Source organism: Schistocerca piceifrons, chromosome 1, assembly GCF_021461385.2.
Source record: "Schistocerca piceifrons isolate TAMUIC-IGC-003096 chromosome 1, iqSchPice1.1, whole genome shotgun sequence".
NCBI lineage: Eukaryota > Metazoa > Arthropoda > Insecta > Orthoptera > Acrididae > Schistocerca > Schistocerca piceifrons.
The window spans coordinates 842,517,814-842,539,421 of record NC_060138.1 but is presented as its reverse complement, the minus strand read 5'-3'; the positions used below and the strand labels follow the sequence as shown (position 1 = coordinate 842,539,421).

At 43.2% G+C, this 21,608-nt stretch overlaps 1 protein-coding gene across 1 annotated transcript in view; it reads left to right on the top strand.

The window, feature by feature from the left end:
* The window catches only part of LOC124775649 (proton-coupled folate transporter-like), a 40,679-nt gene that overhangs the window by 4,418 nt on the left and 14,653 nt on the right, over window positions 1–21,608 (top strand). The window contains exons 2-9 of the mRNA XM_047250480.1: window positions 356–634; window positions 3,710–3,884; window positions 10,826–11,012; window positions 11,117–11,264; window positions 14,714–14,815; window positions 17,133–17,270; window positions 19,378–19,461; window positions 20,124–20,280. Of these exons, the coding sequence (XP_047106436.1) occupies window positions 356–634; window positions 3,710–3,884; window positions 10,826–11,012; window positions 11,117–11,264; window positions 14,714–14,815; window positions 17,133–17,270; window positions 19,378–19,461; window positions 20,124–20,280 (1,270 nt within the window). The remainder of the gene's footprint in view (window positions 1–355; window positions 635–3,709; window positions 3,885–10,825; window positions 11,013–11,116; window positions 11,265–14,713; window positions 14,816–17,132; window positions 17,271–19,377; window positions 19,462–20,123; window positions 20,281–21,608) is intronic.

Here is a 21,608-nt window from a genome sequence, read left to right as displayed (position 1 = left end):
ACTTTTATTTTTTATACTTTCAGAATAAGACTTTATGGCTTTATACTTTCAAAGTTTCACACCCACGCCAATGAAAAATTTCTGGCTGTACCGGGAACCGAATCCGAGTCTTCCGCGTGGCAGCGAGTCACGCCGACCAGTCGTACGTAGGCGGATTATCAGTTTGTAGTGTGGAAATTGATTCATTAGACATATTCCAGACGTAAACACTCACCAGTAATAGTAAATGCAATCGAAATATTTCCTATATTTGTACATTTGGTACACACGCTCAGAGACGAGAGTGTGAAACACAACTCCACGAGCAGGAACTGAGGCAGCGATCGGACGAGTGAAGGAGTGCGTCGTGTTGCAGTGAAGTGGTGGCGCACGCGCCCGACGGTGGAGCCGCTGGTGCTGCTGTTCATGTTCTCCTACGTGGTGACGCACTCGGTGGTCAACGGGCTCTTCCTGGAGCGCGTGTGCGGCTCCAGCGACACCAGCGTGTGCACCAACGAGGACCGCGCCTACTCCAGCACGCTCACCACCTGGAAGACCATCATCGAGGCTATCGTGCCCGCCGCTGTGTCGCTTTTCATCGGCAGCTGGAGCGACAAGTTCGGACGTCGACCCATCTTCATCTGGTCCTTTGCTGGTATGTCAAGAGCAAATGTCTTCTATGAATCAACTACGTTTACCAAACTGAGCTTGCTTTAAAATTTACGATAGCGGTGCTCTGATACAAAAAGAGCGGTTTCCTTTAGTCGTAGAAATAGTCACGTTAAGAGCTGTGTGCCTTTGATACTCTATATTAATGCATGTCATAGCACCGACAGTTTCGACCCATTCTTCATGATAGATGAAAATACAAAAATCTACATCACAGCTAAGTAAATTTAAACAGATTCAGAAAATGCACAGTGTTACTGACAAGGGGAGGCCACGACTTTTGGAACGCGGATTTACTGCAAACTTCGTACACTCGTAGTACTCCATGAGGACAGGAACATGTGTAAGCAGTAGCCCGTACTTCTCAAGTGTTATTAAGAAAATCGCAAGATAATTTCGATCGTCGAATATATATCTGTCCGTGGTCATTTGAACTACCAAGCGACTGCGGCCGACTGGTGTTGGTACGGTAGCTCAGCGTGTTCGGTCAGATCGTTAATTACCCTTTATAAAAAAAAAAACTGAGCGCACGGATGAACGAAAAATTGCACGGATGTCATCGGACGTCCGCCCTGAACAAATTCAACAAACAATATAGAACAAAATTAAAAAAAAAGGAAGTGTTTGGCGTTCAAGCCGCTGGATCGCTGGATCGAGTTCCGTTCGTCAGTTTTGTTTTTAATTTTCAACACAGTCATTTTCTTTACTATTTATATTACAATTGATATAATGGGAAAAATACGTGTAATCGGATGAACTTTTATTAAATTTACAGAGTTATTTGTCAGTCTACTAATTTTTATTATCACAAATAATGTAATATTCGTAACTATCGACTAGTAAACGACCAAACGCATAAAGTGATACTGAAAATGTATGCTTGTCCGTGATTTGAGAAATCCCTTATACCTGGAAGGAGCCCGAAACGACTTGTTACCTCCAAGTTTTGACCGGCACAGACGGCTTTCGAAATACGTACAATTAATCGTCGCTTTCGACATTGCGAGTACAAGTTGCAGGATGGTATTTTTCGTAAAAAAAAACATAGAAAACATACAGTTAAACGGCACCAGCTGCATTGAATAAGCGTTATGTTTCCGCATACGCAAGGTCTTTTGGTGTTTTCCGTGGAAAAACAAACTTCGTTAACATTTTCAAAAACCTCTCTTTCAGACGATAGTTTGGAAGCAAACCATGCATAACGCAGTATTTCTTTAAAAATCGGCTCTGATAATTGGTTATGCAGTATCGAGTGTATTTTAATGGCGGCTTCCGAGAAGCAATTTCTCGTTCTCTTTCGATTAAATACGAACAGTTTTGAAGACGCGGACAAGCGTACATTTTCATTATCACTTTATGCGCTTGGTCGTTTACTAGTCGATACTTACGATTATTACATTATTTGTGGTAATAAAAATTAGTAGACTGACAAGTAACATTGTAAATTTAATAAAAGTTCATCCGATTACACGTATTTTTCCCATTATATCAACTGTAATATAAATAGGAAAGAAAATGACTGTGTTGAAAATTTAAAAAAAAACTGACGAACGGAACTCGATCCAGCGATCCAGCGGCTTGAACGCCAAACAATTTAAAACAAAAAATTGTTCTGTATTGTTCGCCGAATTTGTTCATGGCGGACGTCCGATGACAGCCGTGCAGTTTGTTCCTCCATCGGCTCGCCCAGATTTTTATTATAAAGGGTAGCTAACGCTCTTTTTTTTTGTAATTTCATTTTTTTCGTTTCAATTGTTTGTGGCGGACGACGCATGACGCCCGTTGAAGTTCTTTACTGATCCATTCTCTCAGTTTTTTTTATTACAGAGGGCAGCCGAACACGCTGAGCTACCGTGCCGGCACGCTCTGACCGAACACGCTGAGCTACCGTTCCGGCACCACTCGGCCGCAGCCGCTTCATGGTTCAAATGGCCACGCACAGATATAGACGGTGATCAAAAAGTCAGTATAAATTTGAAAACTTAATAAACCACGGAATAATGTAGATAGAGAGGTAAAAATTGACACATATGCTTGGAATGACATGGGGTTTTATTAGAACCAAAAAAAAAAAAAAAAAAAAAACAAAGTTCACAAATGTCCGACAGATGGCGCTGGACAGCAAAACTGCTACCGTGACGGGTGAGAGGTACGCCGATATGTTACAGAATCGCATCATCCCCAGCCTGGCTGATAAACACCTGCTGGGACGTACGATGTTTATGCAGGATGGCACACTACCCCATATCGCTAGACGCGTGAAAGATCTCTTGCGCGCGTCGTTTGGTGATGATCGTGTGCTCAGCCGCCACTTTCGTCATGTTTGGCCTCCCAGGTCCCCAGACCTCAGTCCATACGATTATTGGCTTTGGGGTTACCTGAAGTCGCTAGGGTATCGTGATCGACCGACATCTCTAGGGATGCTGAAAGACAACATCCGACGCCAATGCCTCACCATAACTCCGGACATGCTTTACAGTGTTGTTCACAACATTATTCCTCGACTACAGCTATTGGTGACGAATGATGGTGGACATATTGAGCATTTCTTGTAAAGAACATCATCTTTGCTTTGTCATACTTTGTTATGCTAATAATTGCTATTCTGATCAGATGAAGCGCCATCTGTCGGACACTTTTTGAACTTTTGTATTTTTTTGGTTCTAATAAAACCCCATGTCATTTCAAGTATGTGTGTCAATTTGTACCTCTCTATCTACATTATTCCGTGATTTATTGAGATTTCAAATTTATACTGATTCTTTGATCACCCGGTATATTCGACGACCGAAATTATCTTGCGATTTTCTCAATAACGCTTGAGAAGTACGCGCTACTGCTTACACATTTTGATGTCCTCATGGAGTACTACAAGTGTACGAAGTTTGCAGTAAATCCGCGCTCCTAACGTCCTGTCCTCCCCTTGTGAGTATTCGAGCGTAAACGACCTCCACAAAATAACTATTGATATCAAGTAGTCCAACGCTGCGTTACAACTGGCTTGTGTCGGAACACTGTGCTCTTCTGTTGCTGGTTATGTCAACGTCGTCCCTCATTCCAGGCAACGCCATTGCGTACGGCGTGTTCTCCGGGCTGGCTGCGATTCCAGACCTAGCGCCGGAGTGGTTGTTGATGCCTTCAGTAGCGGCCACCTTCAGCGGCGGCATGATGAACCTCATGGCTGTGGCCAACGTCTACATCGCCGACGTCAGCTCTGCGGGGCAGAAGGAGCTGAGGTAGGCGCTCACAGCTTAATACACTCATTACAGACCAGAGTGCCAACGAAGCACGTGATATTGCAGTTTTAATGGTAGATGTCAGTCGCAGTGTACTGAAGAAGAATATTCAGTTGTAACAGTAATATTACACAGCAAATACACCGACAAGCCAATACAATACGCCCGCTGCCACCGCATGGCTGGATGCTGCCTGGTAATGTTGCGGGTAAGTATGAGTAGGAGTATCTAAGTGGAGCAGACGTGGACGGGTGAACACTCGAACGAAGACATGGGCTGCATATTGGGAGATCCATGCAGATAAGCGACTTTTGCGAAGGGCAGATTATTTTTACGCAGAGCCTGTGAACGAAAATCTCGAAAACTGCGAAGCTGGTCAAATACGAGGGCATTTCGAAAAGTAAAGATACAATGGCTTGCAGTCCTTAAATAGAACATTTATTTAGAAAACGTCAGTTACATCTTATTAACTGTATTATTTGTTATTTTTCGACATAATCACCCCCATTATCCAAACATTTGTTAAGTTGGTGCACAAGCTTTTGTATCCCACAGTCATAGAAGGTTGCCGCCTGTTGTCGAAACCACATTTCAACTTCATCTTTGATCTCTTCATCGTCGTGGAATGATTTTCCACCAAGATGTGACTTCAGGTAACTGAAGACATGGAAGTCGGTGGGCGCAAGGTCGGGGCTGTATGGCGGATGGTCCAATACGTCCCATGTGAATTGTTTGAGTAGTGCTTTGGTTACGAGCGCTGTGTGAGGCCGAGCTTTCTCATGAAGCAAGAGGACTCCACTTGTCAGCATGCCCCTGCGTTTGTTTTGAATTGTCCTTCGAAGACGTTTCAAAGTCTGGCAACATGCAGCAGCATTAATTGTCGTTCCAGGAGGCATAAATTCTAACAGAAGAATGCCTTGTCTGTCCCAAAAAACAGAAGCCATGATTTTCTTCGCTAAAATCGACGTTTTGCATTACTTGGCTTTTGGTGAATTCGAATGGTGCCATTGCATTGATTGTTGCTTGGATTCAGGTGTATGGCGATAAACCCACGTCTCGTCACCTGTCACAATGTGATCAAGGAACTCATCACCTGCTTCAGCACGGCGTGTGAGGAAGTCGAATGCAAAGCCCATCCTTTTCTGTTTGTGTTCTTCCGTTAACAGTTTTGGAACCCAGCGCGCACACAATTTCCTGTACCCTAACTTGACAGTCACAACATCATAAAGAGTTGTCATTGACACGTTCGGTATGATCTGATGCAATTCTTTCAGTGTGAGATGTCTATTCACACGAATTGCTTCCTCTGGGCATCAAAAATCACAGATGGGCGACCTGTTCTTTGTTCGTCATGAACATCGGTCTTACCTTCAGAGAAATGACGACACCATTTCGTTACATTTTGTCGGTTCATAATGTTCCCATAAACAGAAACAATTTCTTTGTGGATATCCGCTGGTCGCTGACCTTTTGCATGAGGAAAACATATGACGGAGCGCACTTCGCATTTGGCGGGATTCTGAATCGGGGCAGCCATTTTAAACACGACCTACTCCAACCAGAAGCAACGTTCAACTGCCGAACGACCGCGAGGAGAAAGCTAATGGTTCAAGGTTAACACCAGTGTTGCCAATCTGCTCGCCAAAACACTTCTGTTCCTCTGGCGTGCGGTGTATCTTTACTTTCCGAAATACCCTCGTATTATACTGCCGTGAGCATCTACGGAAAGAGATAGAAGGGCAGTAAAACTAGCACTCGGCACCAAATGGCAAAGCGGACAAGACTCTTCACAGAACATGGGGTTGGAACATTGTCTGCTCTGTAAAGTAGGTTAGATGGTGATCTGTGGCGTCTCTGCTGAAACAGCACAAAGCTGGTGGTCGCACAATTGTTTCGGAGCACACCGCCCATCCTACATTGTTGAACATGGTTCTCCGCAGCAAACCACCCCTACGTATTCACATGTTGACCAAACGACATCGTCAGTTACGACTGCAGTGGGCACGGGACCATCGGAATTCGACCATCGATCAATGGAAACTCGTCGGCACTTTGGGGAAATCACATATTTCCTTCAGTAAGCCGGTGGTTGTCTCCACAAAGGCCATCATCGAGATGAACGGCGGCTGAAAATGTGCAGTGCACCACGGAGACATTCTCCTGCGCTTGCTTGGGGCATGTGGTAGTAATCTTACACACAGTGACAGCTGCGAAGTTCCTGCATCCCTTCATGTTTGATGTCTTCCCCGACGGCGATGTCATCTCTCAGCGGTACAATTGTCCGTGTCTCCCAGCCAAAACCGTGGTACAGTGGTTTGAGGAGCATAATAGTGAAGCCACGTTGGCGTCTGGGTGATTCGCAGTTCAAGGTCACGCGGTTCCTGGCACGAAACCAAGTCCACAGTACTTATTTGATGATTGTTAATATTTTTTTAAAAAGGAGATAAGGAAAAGAGATAAGGAACTTTATTGTTTATAATACAACATACAGTCACCATAAATCTTTATTTTACAATTGTTATTGCCCACTTTAGCCCATATAAAAAGGTACATATCACCATTCAACTTCTTCTTCTTCCTGGTAGACAAAACAAATGGTATACTAGGAACAAGGGTACGATACGGTACTTTTGCTAGTATTCCTGCTGTCTCAGATATACTCCACGTCTTCCAGGCCAGAATGTTAGCATCTGGAAATGCTTCAAGGCCACCATAGTCTGCATGATTGCCCCAAACAACAGCCAAGGTAAGCGATGTTGAGCCTCCAAACACAGCTTGTACATCACAAGTGAGGTTCAGACGCAGTCCACGAAAAACACTTGGTCGTCCAATCAATTGCTATTTAGAAAACTGCCCAGCCAGATCAATATCAATGGCCTATAAAGACCTGTACACAGGTACACTGCGCCGCCAGCGACGACGGTAACCTAGACGTCGCAGAGGCGTTGCTGAGGCACGCTAACACAAGTCTTTAGACAATAAAGTCATTATAGACAATAAAGTTCCTTATCTCCTTTTTAAATAAATATTAACAAATTCGCGTGGTGTAAATCCTGTGGAATCGATCTGCGTCGCTGTCGCGCACCATCACCGCGTGCGCAAATCAGCATCCCGTCATTTATGCGAATTACGTGAACTGTGCGCAGACATGTAATGTCACATACTTCCACAAACCTACCAAGAAACTTTAGGGTCCCTGATACGTAGAATCAGTGAAGTATTTCGTCCCAAAAATGGACAAACAAGTTATAATCAGATGGTCATAATATTTTGGCTTATCAGTGTATGCTTACCTTATCTCATAGTATTAGCTGAAATATTTGCCACTTTCGAGTTTCACGTTCTCTGTTAGGCGTTTGATTTGGTTAACATATGTAAAACCATTTACTGATAAATCGAAAACATAGGACAGCCGTGTAATATTATCCTGTGCTAACTGACTTCCTGACCTCCCCTCGAAGTCTAGGTGGAAACACCGCAAGAAATGCATGCCTGGCTATAAACGCAGATGTTAACCAAGCAAGCAGGTTGCAACTTTGTTTTTTGATCACGAACATCACTTGTGCAACACCCTCAATGCTTTGCAAGTGTCATTCACGTTAAGAACAGTATTCAGCGTAGTTGTGTGCGCATTTTGTCGGAGCTAAATGAATTCGAAGAGGGCAAATTGTTGCTGCTCATATGCTGAGTGCGTATATAACCAAGATATCCGAAGAGTGACCGGCCGGTATGGCCGAGAAGTTCTAGGCCCTTCAGTCTGGAAGCGCGTGACGGCTACGGTCGCAGGTTCGAATCCTGCCTCGGGCATGAATGTGTGTGATGTCCTTAGGTTAGTTAGGTTTAAGTAGTTCTAAGTTCTAGGGGAATGATGACCTCAGATGTTAAGTTCCCATAGTCCTCAGAGCCATTTGAACCATTTTATCCGAAGTGTTCGATGTTTTAAGAGGCACCGTATTGACGGTTTATGCAGCATATAGGCAAAGTGGAAAAGCATCATCCGCAAAGAGTTGAGTGGTAGTGGGTTCATGGTCAGTGAGGAGGATTGTGACGAAAAATAAGAGGATGACAGCTGCAGCACGACAACAACACGAAGATTGCTGCATAAACAGGCAATTGCAGGGCCAGCTGGAATTCCACGTTCACTCCTCAGCGCTGCAAATGTCCGTAACAGGAAAACTGATGCAGAAGACATAAAACCTGGACTACGGGGCAATGGAAGAAAGTCATTTGGCTGGATTAGTCTTCTTCCACCGTGTTTCAAACTTCTGCTCGAGTTTATGTCCCAAGAGTGCAAGATGGCGCGGGGTTCGCCGATGATTTAGGCAGCCATATCGTGCTATTCCATGGGCCCCATGGTTACTCTGCAAGGATTACGTGACCATTTTAGCTCACCAGTTCCATCTCATGGAACAATGTTCGCTCCCCAATGCTCATGCTTTGTCCGAAGACAACAGGGACCCTGTTCACACAGCTCGTATCTTCCAAAAACTTTTTTTTAAATACTAAGATGAATTCTCACATCTCTCCTTGTCACCACAGATCTATATCACTGAGTCCGTGTGATCTACTTAGGAAAGAAAATTGCCGATCACTATCCACCTCCATCATCGTTACCTGATCTTGCTTCTATTTTGTAGGAAGAATGTTGTAAGATCCGCTTCTAAACCAAATAGGACCTTTATTTATCCTTTCAGAGATGACTGTAAGATGTTTCAAATGCCAATGGGTTTCCTACACTGAACTAACAGTGGCATTGCGTTGTGTTTGTGGTGTTCCCATATTTTTGTACTATCTCTGAAATGTGACGTTACGGCTGACGCGAGTTCAGCTCTAGAGATTCAGTTAAACCCAAGAAAATTAGGGAGTATAAAATACTTATTTTTATTTGTGTGATCTCGTTGAAGTCAATAATGTGTAGTTTTTGTCTCCAAGCAGAAATGGATTTTGAGAAATAAAGCGAATCAAATTAAGAGAGGTCGTCATTTTCAGTAATCTTCGTTATTTATTGTTGCTTCTTCCTCCACTTATGTTTCTCAGACATTTAAGTTCAAACATTGGCGCTAACACTGCGCAATATTCGACAGAAAACAGAATTACAAAATGCATCTTTCTCATATCGCACCTGGCAAGCACCTCCTCTGTCAATTTCTCACTGTTAAGCAAGACGCTCCTTTCCAAAGTCAATACAAATTTTGAACCTGTAATACTTGAATTTTAGCGCGGCTCAACACCTGTGGCACAATCTAAAGTGCATTGTGTCCACTCTGACCTCTAAGCCTTTCACTGAGATATGAATTACGGAAAGGTGACAACTTCTTAGAAATACATAAATTTTGAAAATATGTGTTTCATCAGGTATCAATTTGTATTTCTTATTAATTGGGATGACATTTCGGTTTTTTATACAAGACATGGTCATTGTAGAGGTAAAGCTGGTATTAGGCACAATTAACTTGCTTCTCAAGACGTTATATTTAGATATATAAATGGTAAGGAACGGGGTCAAAACTACTATGCGTCAGAAACCGTTCTTTCTTTTATCAGTGTTAGAGAATATAAAGTGTACATTATATATAGTGTTATGTGCATAAACTCAAGTAGACGTGTATTTCTTCAATTACGTGGTTCACTAGCCGATATTTGAATGTACAAAACAGTACTGTAGTATCCGATACATGACCTATTTCGTTGCAACTTAAACTCTTATTGTTAGACTGAACTTTTTCTGTGAATTGTGTGGAGTTGCTATAGCCAAAATCAACATTTACTGCTGTTCATTGTGGTATAGACGTGAGAATGTGGTTTCTTGCGGTAACATTCTTGCATAAATATTTCACGGATTTCTTGCGGGGTCAAATTTGTATGTGAACCTAAGCTTTCAACGATATCCTCTGCCGTCAGTGCCAGGAATTATTGTGGGTCATGTGGGACTTTATTTATTCCGCCGAACTATGTCAAGCAGACGGCCCGAAATCACAGAAGTTCCCAATGCTGTCACAGAGTATGCCGGTATCTGTGACGAGAAGTATTAGCAGCGATGCTTACTACTCTGTACCTTTCAGCTTCAAGCGCCTGTTTTGTGCAACAAGGATATACTTGCTGTTACACATTCTGATCTCAACGGCTTAGTTGAGGACAGAATCCCAGTAGACCGGCTAGGTACAGACGATACCATTTGTCACACATCAAACACGATCGCCCGTTTGTTTATGGTCTCTTTAACTGAGTAGTCAACTCGTCTAACTACCATTTCTCGGGCCCGGATTCGATTCCCAGCCGGATCAGAGATATTCTCCTCTAGAGGTGTTGTGTTGTCATCACCGTATCATCATCATAGACAAGCAAGTCGCCAAGCGTGGCGTCACCTGAAGAGCCTTGTAGTTAGACGTCCAAACTGTAGGGTCTGTAGGGTCTGCCGGCCATCAATGGCACACGATCATTTCGTTTCATTCAGTTTGTGTTTGGTAACACAGATTTGTCGAAACCATGATATTTAATATGGCATCGGTGCTCTGTGCAACGATCTGAAACAGTATGTGTTGGCTGATAAATGTAGCTACTACTGTACTGTCACGAAATTTTATACATTACACGAACATTGATACCAAGACTGTCTTCATTCTGGAAGCAATATCTCTTTAATTTTCCTGGGCAGGCACGATATTTAATCAATTCCTGGTGATGACGACAGAGGAAGCCATCCCAAGCTTAAGTCTATGAACAAATCTGACAGAGCAGAAAATCCTTGACACCTTTATCCAAACCATGTGTGTAGCATGTGATCAGGTTGACTTCGACCTAATGTGCATGCGAGCAACAGCATTGGCACAGACGAGATCGTGACTTAAATTTAATGAGTGAAAAAACCAGTACATCCAATGTAGAGGTGGTCGCGTCACAAGAGGAGAACTTTCCTGACACTGTTTACTTCCCGCTTGCAGACTGGGGATACTGGATGCGGCGCAGTACTCGGCCATGATGCTGGGGTCAGGGCTGTCCACGCCGCTTTTCCTGGGCCTCAGCTATTACGGGGTGTACGCCCTGGCCGCCGTCCTCATGCTGCTGTGTCTACTCTACTCCATTTTCCTGCTGCCGGAGACCATGGCGCCCTATACGCCGCCTGAAGACGTGAGTTGCAGGTCTTCTGGCCGACCGAACTGAACGCATTACTCGCACCCTAAAACATCCATAATCATTACAAAAAATTACGTGACTTTGTCTCGTGTGATCAGGCGAGTTGCGGTTGCTGCAAGGGGATCTTCCGTCCCCAGCTGGTGCGCGACGCGCTCAAGACGTCCCTGATGAAGCGGCCTCATCATGGAAGGTCAACCATCCTCATCGTCATCATTGTCGTCGTCACTGGCGTCCTCATCTCCCAAGGTATACCCAAACTGAAGCACTGATCCTAGTAAGAACGTTATGAGCTTATGTTCATCTGATTTATACTTGATCTGGAAGCAAATTTTGGCGAATGGAAACTCTTAAGTGTTTCACACAAGTTAACTTATTCAGTTGCATTCATGGCCAGTAGGAACAAACTCATCTGTGACCTGATAGTTTTGGAATCTCTTCTAAATAGGATTTTAATTCTGGACAAATTTTAAATTAGATCACACTCCTACGATTTCCAAACAACATTTGACAGGAGAATTCATTCATTTTTCAAGTTCAACATAAAAGAGTACGTGCTCGGCTCGGCACTAGATCCCGTCAATAGTCTCCCAACAGCTGCTACTAGTCGTGACTAGCTCATTACGTAAGAGGGAGACGAGCGTTAGACCGGTCGCCAAATTGACTTCAGCTGAACACTGCTACACCGGAGGTATACATTGAGATGACAAAAGTCATGAGATACCTCCTAATACCGTGTCGGACCTCCTTTTGCCCGGCGAATTATGGCAGCTCAACGTCGCATGGACCAATAAGTCGTTCGATGTCCTATCCAGAAATAATGAGCCATGCTCCCTCCATAGCCGCCCATAATTGCGAAAGTGTTGGTGTTACAGGATTTTGTACACGAACTGATCGCTCGATTACGTCCCAGTAATGTTCGCTGGAATTCCTGTCGAGTAATCTGGATGGCCCAATCATTCGCTGGAATTATCCAGAACGTTCGTCGATAATTTGGGTCCATGGCTTTGTGGGGTCTGCGCCATGCTCGAACCCTTCCATCTGCTCTTACCATCTAAAATGAGGACATCTGACAAAGCAACAGTTTTGCAGTCGAGTACAACCGATATGGTCATGAGCCTAGGAAGGGTGCTGCAGACAGTGTCGAGCTGTTAACAAGGGCACTCGCTTCTCTCGTCTGCTGCTATAGCAACGCCTTACGGATTCGTTCGTCGTCCTTTCCAGATTGATTTCTGCGGTTATTTCTCGCAGTGTTTCTTACATTGACAACTCTACACAAATACCGTTGCTCTCGTCGTTAATTCAAGGCCGTCGGCCACTGCGTCGTTCTTGATGAGAGGTAATGCCTGAAATTTGGAATTCTCGACACACAGAATATTGAATCCCCTAATATTTCCCGTTGTGCTGCCATAATCAATTCGGAAGCCTTTTCACGGGGATCATCTGAGCACAAACGACATCTCTGCCGACGCGTTGCTCTTTTATATCTTGTCTATTATACGATGCAATCGCCATCTGTATATGTCCATCTCCCTATCCCATGAATTTTGTCACCTCAGTGAAGTACATTTTAATCGCATACATTGATGCGGGAAACAAAGTAAAACTCTCAGTCGATTAACTAACTTTTTTAGACACCGGTTCTCACAAAACAATGGCCACTGTGACGCCTGCAGAGACATGTCAGCGTGGTTAGGAGATCACGTTCACCGTGGCTGAGCACCGGTTTATTCTTTATCTTTCTACAAGAGACAAGAGTAAAGGTCACGAAGTTCTGCATTGTTCAACAGGCCATGGGAGACGATGCTACAGTTTCCATGTTGTACAAGACCTCCTTCTTTGACCTATCGTATAGCGCAACAGGCTGGGCGCCAGCTTGCGTGTGAGGGAAGTGAGATAGATATGAACTGAAAGCGCACAGCAGATTTAAGAGCTGTTGGGTGGTACACCGTCCAGTCTCAGAGTGGTTTCAGGCGGTTTCCCACGCCCATTATGTCAAGTGCTGGGCAAGTCCCCAAATTCCGCCTTAGAGGATACGGTACACAAGCGTTCAAAGTACGAACACACAGGACAAAGTTTACACGACTCACAGACAGATGGTGCACAAGACTAAAGGGGTGATTCCACCTGAGCGCCTTGCTCCTAGTCAACGTACGGTTCTGCTTGCCCCATACGCAAGTAGGGGCTTCCAGTGTCAACACTGATGTGGATGGAAGCACTCATGGGGAAAAGGCATGCACCTACACGAGTGCCTCTACTTGCGTGCGGGGCAAGCACAGCCGCAAGGCGACTAGACACAAGGCGCCCAGGTGTTAAACGCTCCATTAGGTTACGTTGACGACTGTGGCGTTATTAAGGGCATCTAGCCACAAAGTTAAACAAGAAAATAAAATTGGACAAATTCTAGAATAGTTCACCCCGTACTAGAATGGAAAGGAAGAAGAAAGGGTAAGCTCTCCATCAATAAAACTGCTAATCCCTATTTGCGTTGAATAAGGAAGACAACTTCTCGCCAATGAAGTACGAGAGAAAATTGTATAAGAGTAATGTAAACAATTTTAGTACATGTCCTACACAGTGTGTCAGGGCAATTTCTGGAATGTACGTTAAGCAAAATTCGAACACTCCGCTTCGATAGCACCTCAGCCTGTCCTCGATCATGACTTTCTCAGTCAGATGGCTGTGTTTCACTATGAACGCCGACGAGTGGATGTCAGACCCAGAAGAAGGCCACTGCAACCGTGACCGAAACGTTGGTTTTCTCCAGCGGCTGTGGTTTTATACATTATGACGCCGTACCATAACCATAAAACTTTTATGTCGACTGACTGGCCGCGGAAGCCTAAGCGATTATATTCAAATTTTTGTTAGTTAAAATTCGAATCTGTGTTTACTTTAAGTATAGTTCAAATGGCTCTGAGCACTATGGGACTTAACATCTAAGGTCATCAGTCCCCTAGAACTTAGAACTACTTAAACCTAACTAACCTAAGGACATCACACACATCCATGGCCAAGGCAGGATTCGAACCTGCGACCGTAGCGGTCGCGCGGTTCCAGACTGAAGCGCCTAGAACCGCTCGGCCACACCGGCCGGCAAGTATAGTTTAATGGTCAATCACAGTGTAGCTAATTTTATGATTATATAATATATATACACTTCTCAACACATTTATCTTGGCAAGATTACGGTCCTTTTAAGTCCAACCATCCATTCTACATATTGTCCATTATGTTCAAATAACGAAACAGATGTTAGAAAAAGGAAAAAAAATATCAGATACAACAAAGTGTTATAATTTTTTTTCAGAAATGCAGCTTTTTTTCTTCTTACTGCCTAAATAGATCTAATTAAACATCTGAAATAATATATCTTTTGCATCTGTCACTCTGCTTATCGTTCAGTGGTCTCCATTTATCTATTTTAATTTTTCAAATTCTAGAAGACGAAAAATGTGCCCAGATGATTAAAAATGTCCTCCTCCGTTCTCCATTAACAGGTGTAAGTGTATCGCAGGTGTTTAGTAAACAGTTCAAACGATGACACAGTTCTTATAGCTGTTCTGTAGTAATTTCAATTTTTCATACATCGTTATTTCCTTTCCGCAGAGTCTTAAGCAAAACGAAGTATAGAAAATCCTTCTGAGCTATTACCGGAGGCGTCGCACGGTGTGTAATATTTTGCTGTACATTTCCAGGAGAAGGCGTCGCAAACTACCAGTACCTGAACGCCAAGTTTCACTGGAGCGTCGAACAGAGCTTGCTGTACGGTTTCTTCACCAACGGCACCACTGCTGTAGGTAAGCTGACACATATCAGTTCTGATATCTGGTACACACCCAAGGACAAGAAGCTGGCATTGATTTTGATACAAAACAACAGAGACGACTAGTTTTCAACGAAAAGATCAGTCATGAAAATAGTTTCAATAAGTGCTCTTCTGCGACTATTTGTTCGAGGACATTACAGCTCTGAAGGAGCTGAAAGAAGGGAGCACCTCACGATGAAATCTCAATTTTATGTTTATGCGATAACGCCTCTGACATTGCTAGAAGTCTTTGTTTTACCTTGTGTGTTGACTAACCAAACCATTTCAACGTAGAGAAGCGAACTTTTTCGAATGTCAAGAAATACATTGAAGTCACAAAGTACTTTGAAGCTGCCATTCATCACAACAACTAGCAATTTTGTCTAAGTCATGTTGTTCCTCCTAGGGTCACTCAGCAATGACACCTCCCCGTACACCACAGCGTCATCAGCAAACAGTCGCAGATTGCGACTCACCCAGTCCCTCATATCATTATGTACATGGGGAATAAGATCTGTCCTATCACACTTCCTAGGGGGTATCCTTATCTGTGAGAAACACTCGCCTCCCAGGACAACGTTCTGGATTCTATTACTTCAGAAGTTTGCGAGCCGTACACATATCCGGGAGGTTATTCCGTCTGCTCGTAGCATCGTAAACAATCTGCAGTGGAGCGTTGAGCCAAACTCTTTCCGGAAACCGAGGAATATGGAATCTGCTTGTTGCCCTTTATCCATGGTTCGTAGTATATCATGTGAGAAATAGGCAAGCTGTGTTTCACACGGGCGAAGCCTTATAAATCCGTATCGATTCCAGGATAGAAGCTTTCCTGTGTGGAGACATCGAGTTAGAAGCAGCCACAGAAAATTTTAACTGTCTACGTTAAAAGTTAGGTTCGGCATTGGTTTAGGAAATTCCTTTTCTGATTAACAAACCATGCAGACTGAAAGGAAAGTTATTTAATTTTTAGGTTTCAGGAGGCATAAATCATTTTAAATATTGTTATTAAATTAATAGAATACTGAGATTCCGTAGTGTCTTGTCGAGTGTATGCCGTACAACAGCACAATTAGTTCAACTTGTGCCAATGGTCCACGAACACGCTAAATAAATTGTGCTGGTGGGAGTATGATATTTCTTACAGTTCACTACATTCAGCATTTGTGAAACTTTAAACTGCTTCCAGTTCGAGACTCTAATCCAAGGAACATTTCGACGAGGAATTACTTTTTTTTTTAACTTACATTTTTCCCCGGAAACGCCTCCCTGAAAACGTTAAGACCCCAGATCCACAGTATTCGAGACCCAACAAAAACAAAATATCATTATAACAGTAACCTCAATACTGTTGTCAGACCAAGCTATTCGTAGTTGCTTTTTTTTGGGGCCGCTAGTGTCGAAGTGGGATGGGGAGCATATATTTTATACGATACTGCAGTGTCTGCGTTCTTCAGAGATACGATGCATGTCCGAAGGCACAGGAACTGCGGCAACATTATGAAATTCATGACATGTATTCGCAGTTGCGAATATGGAAAGGCACCAACTGGGTAATGGAATGGCGACAAAAAAAATTTGCTCCGGATTGAGACTTGACCCGGATTTCCCGCTTATCGCGAGCGGTCGCCTTTCAATAAGATTAAACGGGGGAGCTTCACGGCCACACCCAAAATTTCATATGTTGTCAACCATATCTGTACATCTTGCACTCGCATGTCTGAAGGAACGTGACATCGTACTTCTTAACAAAACAGCTACTGTAATATAAAACATCTGCTCTCCCACCATATTGCAGCACTAGCGACCCGAGAAAAAGCAACCACGAATTCTTTCTCATTTCGTGAGGAATATCTGGGAGAACGTCATGTGTTGTTCGTCCCTTCACGGAGTGCGCTCTCTCGGAATTTCAGTAGTTAACATATCCGTGATGCACATAGCCTCTATTGTAGCGTATGTCACTGGAGTTTATTGGACATCTCTGTAGCGCTCTCGCGCCGACTAAACGATCCCGCGACGCAACGGTCCGCTCTTCGTTGGATCTCAGTCCATATCAGTTCGTCGCCTAGATTGTTGCCTCTGGAGCTATTGAAAAGGCTATTGCCCCTTTTTATGAACACATGTTTGTCTGGCATCTACACATATACCCCTCCGTATTGGTTGCATCTACAGTGCCACAAGGCGTCCCATCTGAGCAAGGTCCGTGTTTCACGCGGGGAAAGCAGCTTATAAAGACTGTTTCATAACACTGCTGCGATCGACTGCAGGAGAAGTGAACTGCTGTGGCCTTCACTACTGCGCTCTGCCTGCAGGTACCATGGTGGGAGTGCTGGTGTTCGTACGCTGGCTCAAGCTGGATGACGGCTGGATAGCCCTCATCACCTTCTCCTGTAAGATTGCCGCCGCCATAATCTACTCGATATCTCCGGAGTCGTGGTATATGTTTCTAGGTAAGTCATCACCAACTTTATTCGTTTCCATTATGCTGCACACCGAATTGTATGTTGGTCGCTTTTACGAATATGACTCAATTTCACTGTGATTTTATCTTACACGTTGCCCATCTCTTTTTAAATCATTACTCATCTTATTTTAAGGTTCATCAACGTATAATTAAACATAAATCCTAGACTTCTCTTTCACCCTAATGTAAGATCAAACAGCTAAACAACTTCGTTTGTTGCCGTAGTTCATTTAGTTCATTCTTCCACTTCTATCATGAACAATGTAACACAGTTTTACGCATAATAAACTATATGCGCTACTAAAGTCTTCATCCACTAATACCATTTGGAGCTTCTTCTTCTTCTTCTTCTTCTTCTTCTTCTTCTTCTCCTTCCATAGATAAGGGTATTTCATCTGTTACGGTACACAAGCTCCAGCCACTCTTCCATGTTCTTCCCAGCTGTCTTGCCCCCTAGGTTTGTACACAATAATATGTTTTGAAACTCTGTTTTCATGCGTTCAAACTACGTTTTCCCACCACCTGTTTCAGTTTGGAACTATTTTTTTGCGCACTCAATCAACTTCCATTTCTAGTAACTTCATTTCTGAAGCGATCTTCTCTGGTGCGTTCTTTAATCCTCTCATTTTCGTTAGCTGCATCCTGGTCATATCCTTTCCCGTGTGATCCCACGTTCCAGGTCTAAAGAGGATAGTACATACCGCTATGACTTAGCAAAATGTCATTCATGTCTCTTTGGTGTCTTTAGAGCTATGAATTTAAATTTAGAAAAAAGTTCTCTGGCGAATATCAGACATCCATTCTTTAATCAAAACATTTTTCAGGTAATGCAGCCCTCTCGATAGATATAAATAATTACTACACTAAAATTAAAGAAATCGGTGGGAGAAGAATTATTAGGATTGCCTGTCTTGTCAATCACGACGTCATTACAGACGAAAGGATATGGAAGGAAATCCTTTTCAAACAAATTATCTTCCAACTTGACGCAAGATAAATAGGGGAAATTAATTCCGAATGACCAGACAGGGATTCGCACTCCGGTCTTCCAGACAGCCATTCCATTGTCTTAACAGCTATGCTACGTATTTCGCACAAATCTGGCAGTTCTTCGAGGTTCCGATATATTGTTAAAATTCTCTGCTGCCAGATGTTTAGAGAACCTTCAAACTTAGGAAGTCAGTTGGTCGAAAATCACTGTTTCAGTCTTTGGTTGTGAATACTGCCAGTTACATTACGTAAATGCAAGGGGAAAGGTACACATGGAAATAGCCGGCCGGTGTGGCCGAGCGGTTCTAGGTGCTTCAGTCTGGAACCGCGCGACCGCTACGGTTGCAGATTCGAATCCTGCCTCGGGCATGGATGTGTGTGATGTCACTAGATTAGTTAGGTTTAAGTAGTTCTAAGTTCTAGGGGACTGATGACCTCCGATGTTAAGTCCCATAGTGGTCAGAGCCATTTGAACCATTTGAACACATGTAAATAGCACTACTAGGTTATGAGCACTTATTAACTATTTTTAAGTATTTAATCAACATATTATGATAGCTGGAGCATTTAAAAACATTTACAGCGTACATATCACGCAGTGAGCTCTGTCGCAAATGGGTCTTGAAAGCTTTTAGCATATATACTGGAAATATAGAAAACTCTTTAGTCAGGTTACCTTCCATTCGGAAAGTGGCTGCACTCAGCGACTGTTATGTGATTTATAAATTATAGAGTGTAGCAAACAATCGTCCTTTTTTAGATTTGCGTAATAAAATCTAAAAAAAAAGGACGACTGATAGCAGCACTCTATAATTTATACAAAAGTCTTTAGTGTTAAAATAAATAAATAAAACCCGTTGAAAAAAAAAGAAATGTGCAAATAGACAATAGATGATGATCAAGAAGAACATCAGTTAGAAGCACGCGATGCTACGGAATGTAGTAACGTGTGCTTCTCAGCTATGTGGCTTTCTTGTAAGTATTATGAGAGAATAGGCTACTCCAGACAATGCTCTGCAGCTGTCGACCCCTGCTTCAAGTCTCTGCTCCACTTTGTACGATATTGTATTCCACAAAACCATAATATGTTCTGCATCTTTCAGGTGGGGCTATCGCTTGCTTCGGAGCCTTGATCTGGGTTCTGGTCAGAGCGATGCTGACGAGGCTGGTCGCCAAGGACGAGATAGGTGAGTGCTGTTCCGAACTGGCAATACCACATGCATGTCAAAGAAACGTTACCTTAGAACACTTTTAGCGACTTCTATGTTTAAAAAATCCTCCGAACGTAATGTCGGGGTAAGCTATAGTAGGAAACTACATACACAGAATAACTCGGAAAGAAACATTATGATTATGATATCGATCGCGATTAAAAATCTGAAACGTTGGAGAAAAATTCCATGATTATTTCGTGTTTAGAGTGCAGATTGCAGTTGACTTGTAAATAGTCCATGCATAAAAAAAGAGACGTAGGATTTTGTGTTGTAATTTAATGGTTTTAAGAATCACGCTATTGTGTAAAGTAATTTTATGTTACGAGTGTGCATAAGTCACAAGACTCAGTGACAGGGGACATTGTGAAGATTTTAACCTTTAATCTATAGGCAAAGAGTGGTCAGCCCCGTAGGCAACGCGATTATATGTTGAAGAAATCATGTTTTATGGATGCCAATAGCATTGCTGCGAGACTTTTTCACTTGGAGAAGGGACAAATACATAACATCTCAATGAAGCAGAGAACAGATACTCAGCGAAGAAGAGTCTTAAGAAGGGATCAGCATACTGTGCCACACTGCAGCGTGGAGAGAGAGAGAGATGAGCAGCACGCGTGTGTCTTGTGTGTCCACAGGCCAGGTGTTCGCGCTGGCAGTGACCATAGAGTCGGTGACCCCACTGGTGGGGCCTCCCATGTACAACGCCGTCTTCAATGCGTCCATCAACACCTTCCCTGGAGCCTTCTACCTGCTCTCCGCCGGGATCATGGCTATCGACCTCCTACTGCTGCTGTGAGTACTCTTATACCAATAGACTAGAATCCACTATAGCGATGCAATGACAGTAGCGTCACCTCGCTTTCCACAACCACCTTCTACCACAACACAAATCCAATACCAGCTTTTCCAACTCCTTTCTTGTTCTATATTAGACATATTTGCACCTTGCATTAGTTTTGTAAATTGGTAATAAGAATCCCGTCGTTTTTTCATCTGATTCAACTCTAGTACTCCGTCTCTACTCCACGCCATCATTATTCACTTCATTTTAACCTACTCCACTTTCACCTCTTACATATTAAAGCTCCTCCTTTCTTGTCCTTTTCAATAACTGCAGTGTGATACCATCCTTAATAAGATCGTCTTGTTCATATTACACCTTCTACCACTGCTGGAACTTCACACCTACAATACTTTACTTGACTATACATAGGACCTCGATTTTAACACCTCACACCTGACATGAACACAATGTGCGCAATGTTCCCTTCCACACGTACTAGTACCTGATTGTTCCATAGAATTTCTCCCAGTAACATCACCACCTCTCATTATCTCATCAATGATAGCATCTACATCTGCATCTAGTTGACTACTCGGCAAAAATGAAATGATCGTGTGGCATTGTTGGCCAGGAGCCCCATCCGGGGAAGTTCGGCCGCCGAGTGCAAGTCTTATTTCAGTCGACGCCACATTGGGCGACTTGCGTGCGGGTGATGACGATGACATGATGCAACTCATCCCAAAGTAACTCAAACGCAAGTTCTATTTCTAATCGAAATTGATGAGTTTCACTCTGATTACTCTCATACAATTCTGAAAGAAACTGACAACTATCTATTTGCAATATTAAATATAGAACAACAACTGTACAACAAGAGAGTTTGTGTGAAGTCGTACCATTATTATTATAAAAAACACGTTGCAAATATTTACATCCTATCCGATGTCAAGAATGCAACAAACTAGTGTTTTAAATACGAGCTGAATTCGTTATGAGCAAAACACAGAAGTAATGCCTGCAACGATGACCCAGATTATGTAAGTCCACAGCCAGGACGGTTTCGAAATAGTAGCAAGGCGAGATTCTAAGGAACTCATACGGTGTACTGTTCGAGACTGAGCTATGGTGGCTTGCTTTTTGCATTCCATACCTCTGGTGGCGTTCTTCACTCCGAATCATTATCTGTATTGCTTACGGAGGCACATATTAAATCCTTCCCCTCAGAAATCGGAACCTAGGGGCGAAAACGTACTGCTCTATGCCGACGTCGGCAGTGAGGGGCAGGTCTGGCGGCAGAACGCTCCACTAACTGACCTCTCCGTGATAGCTGGGCCTG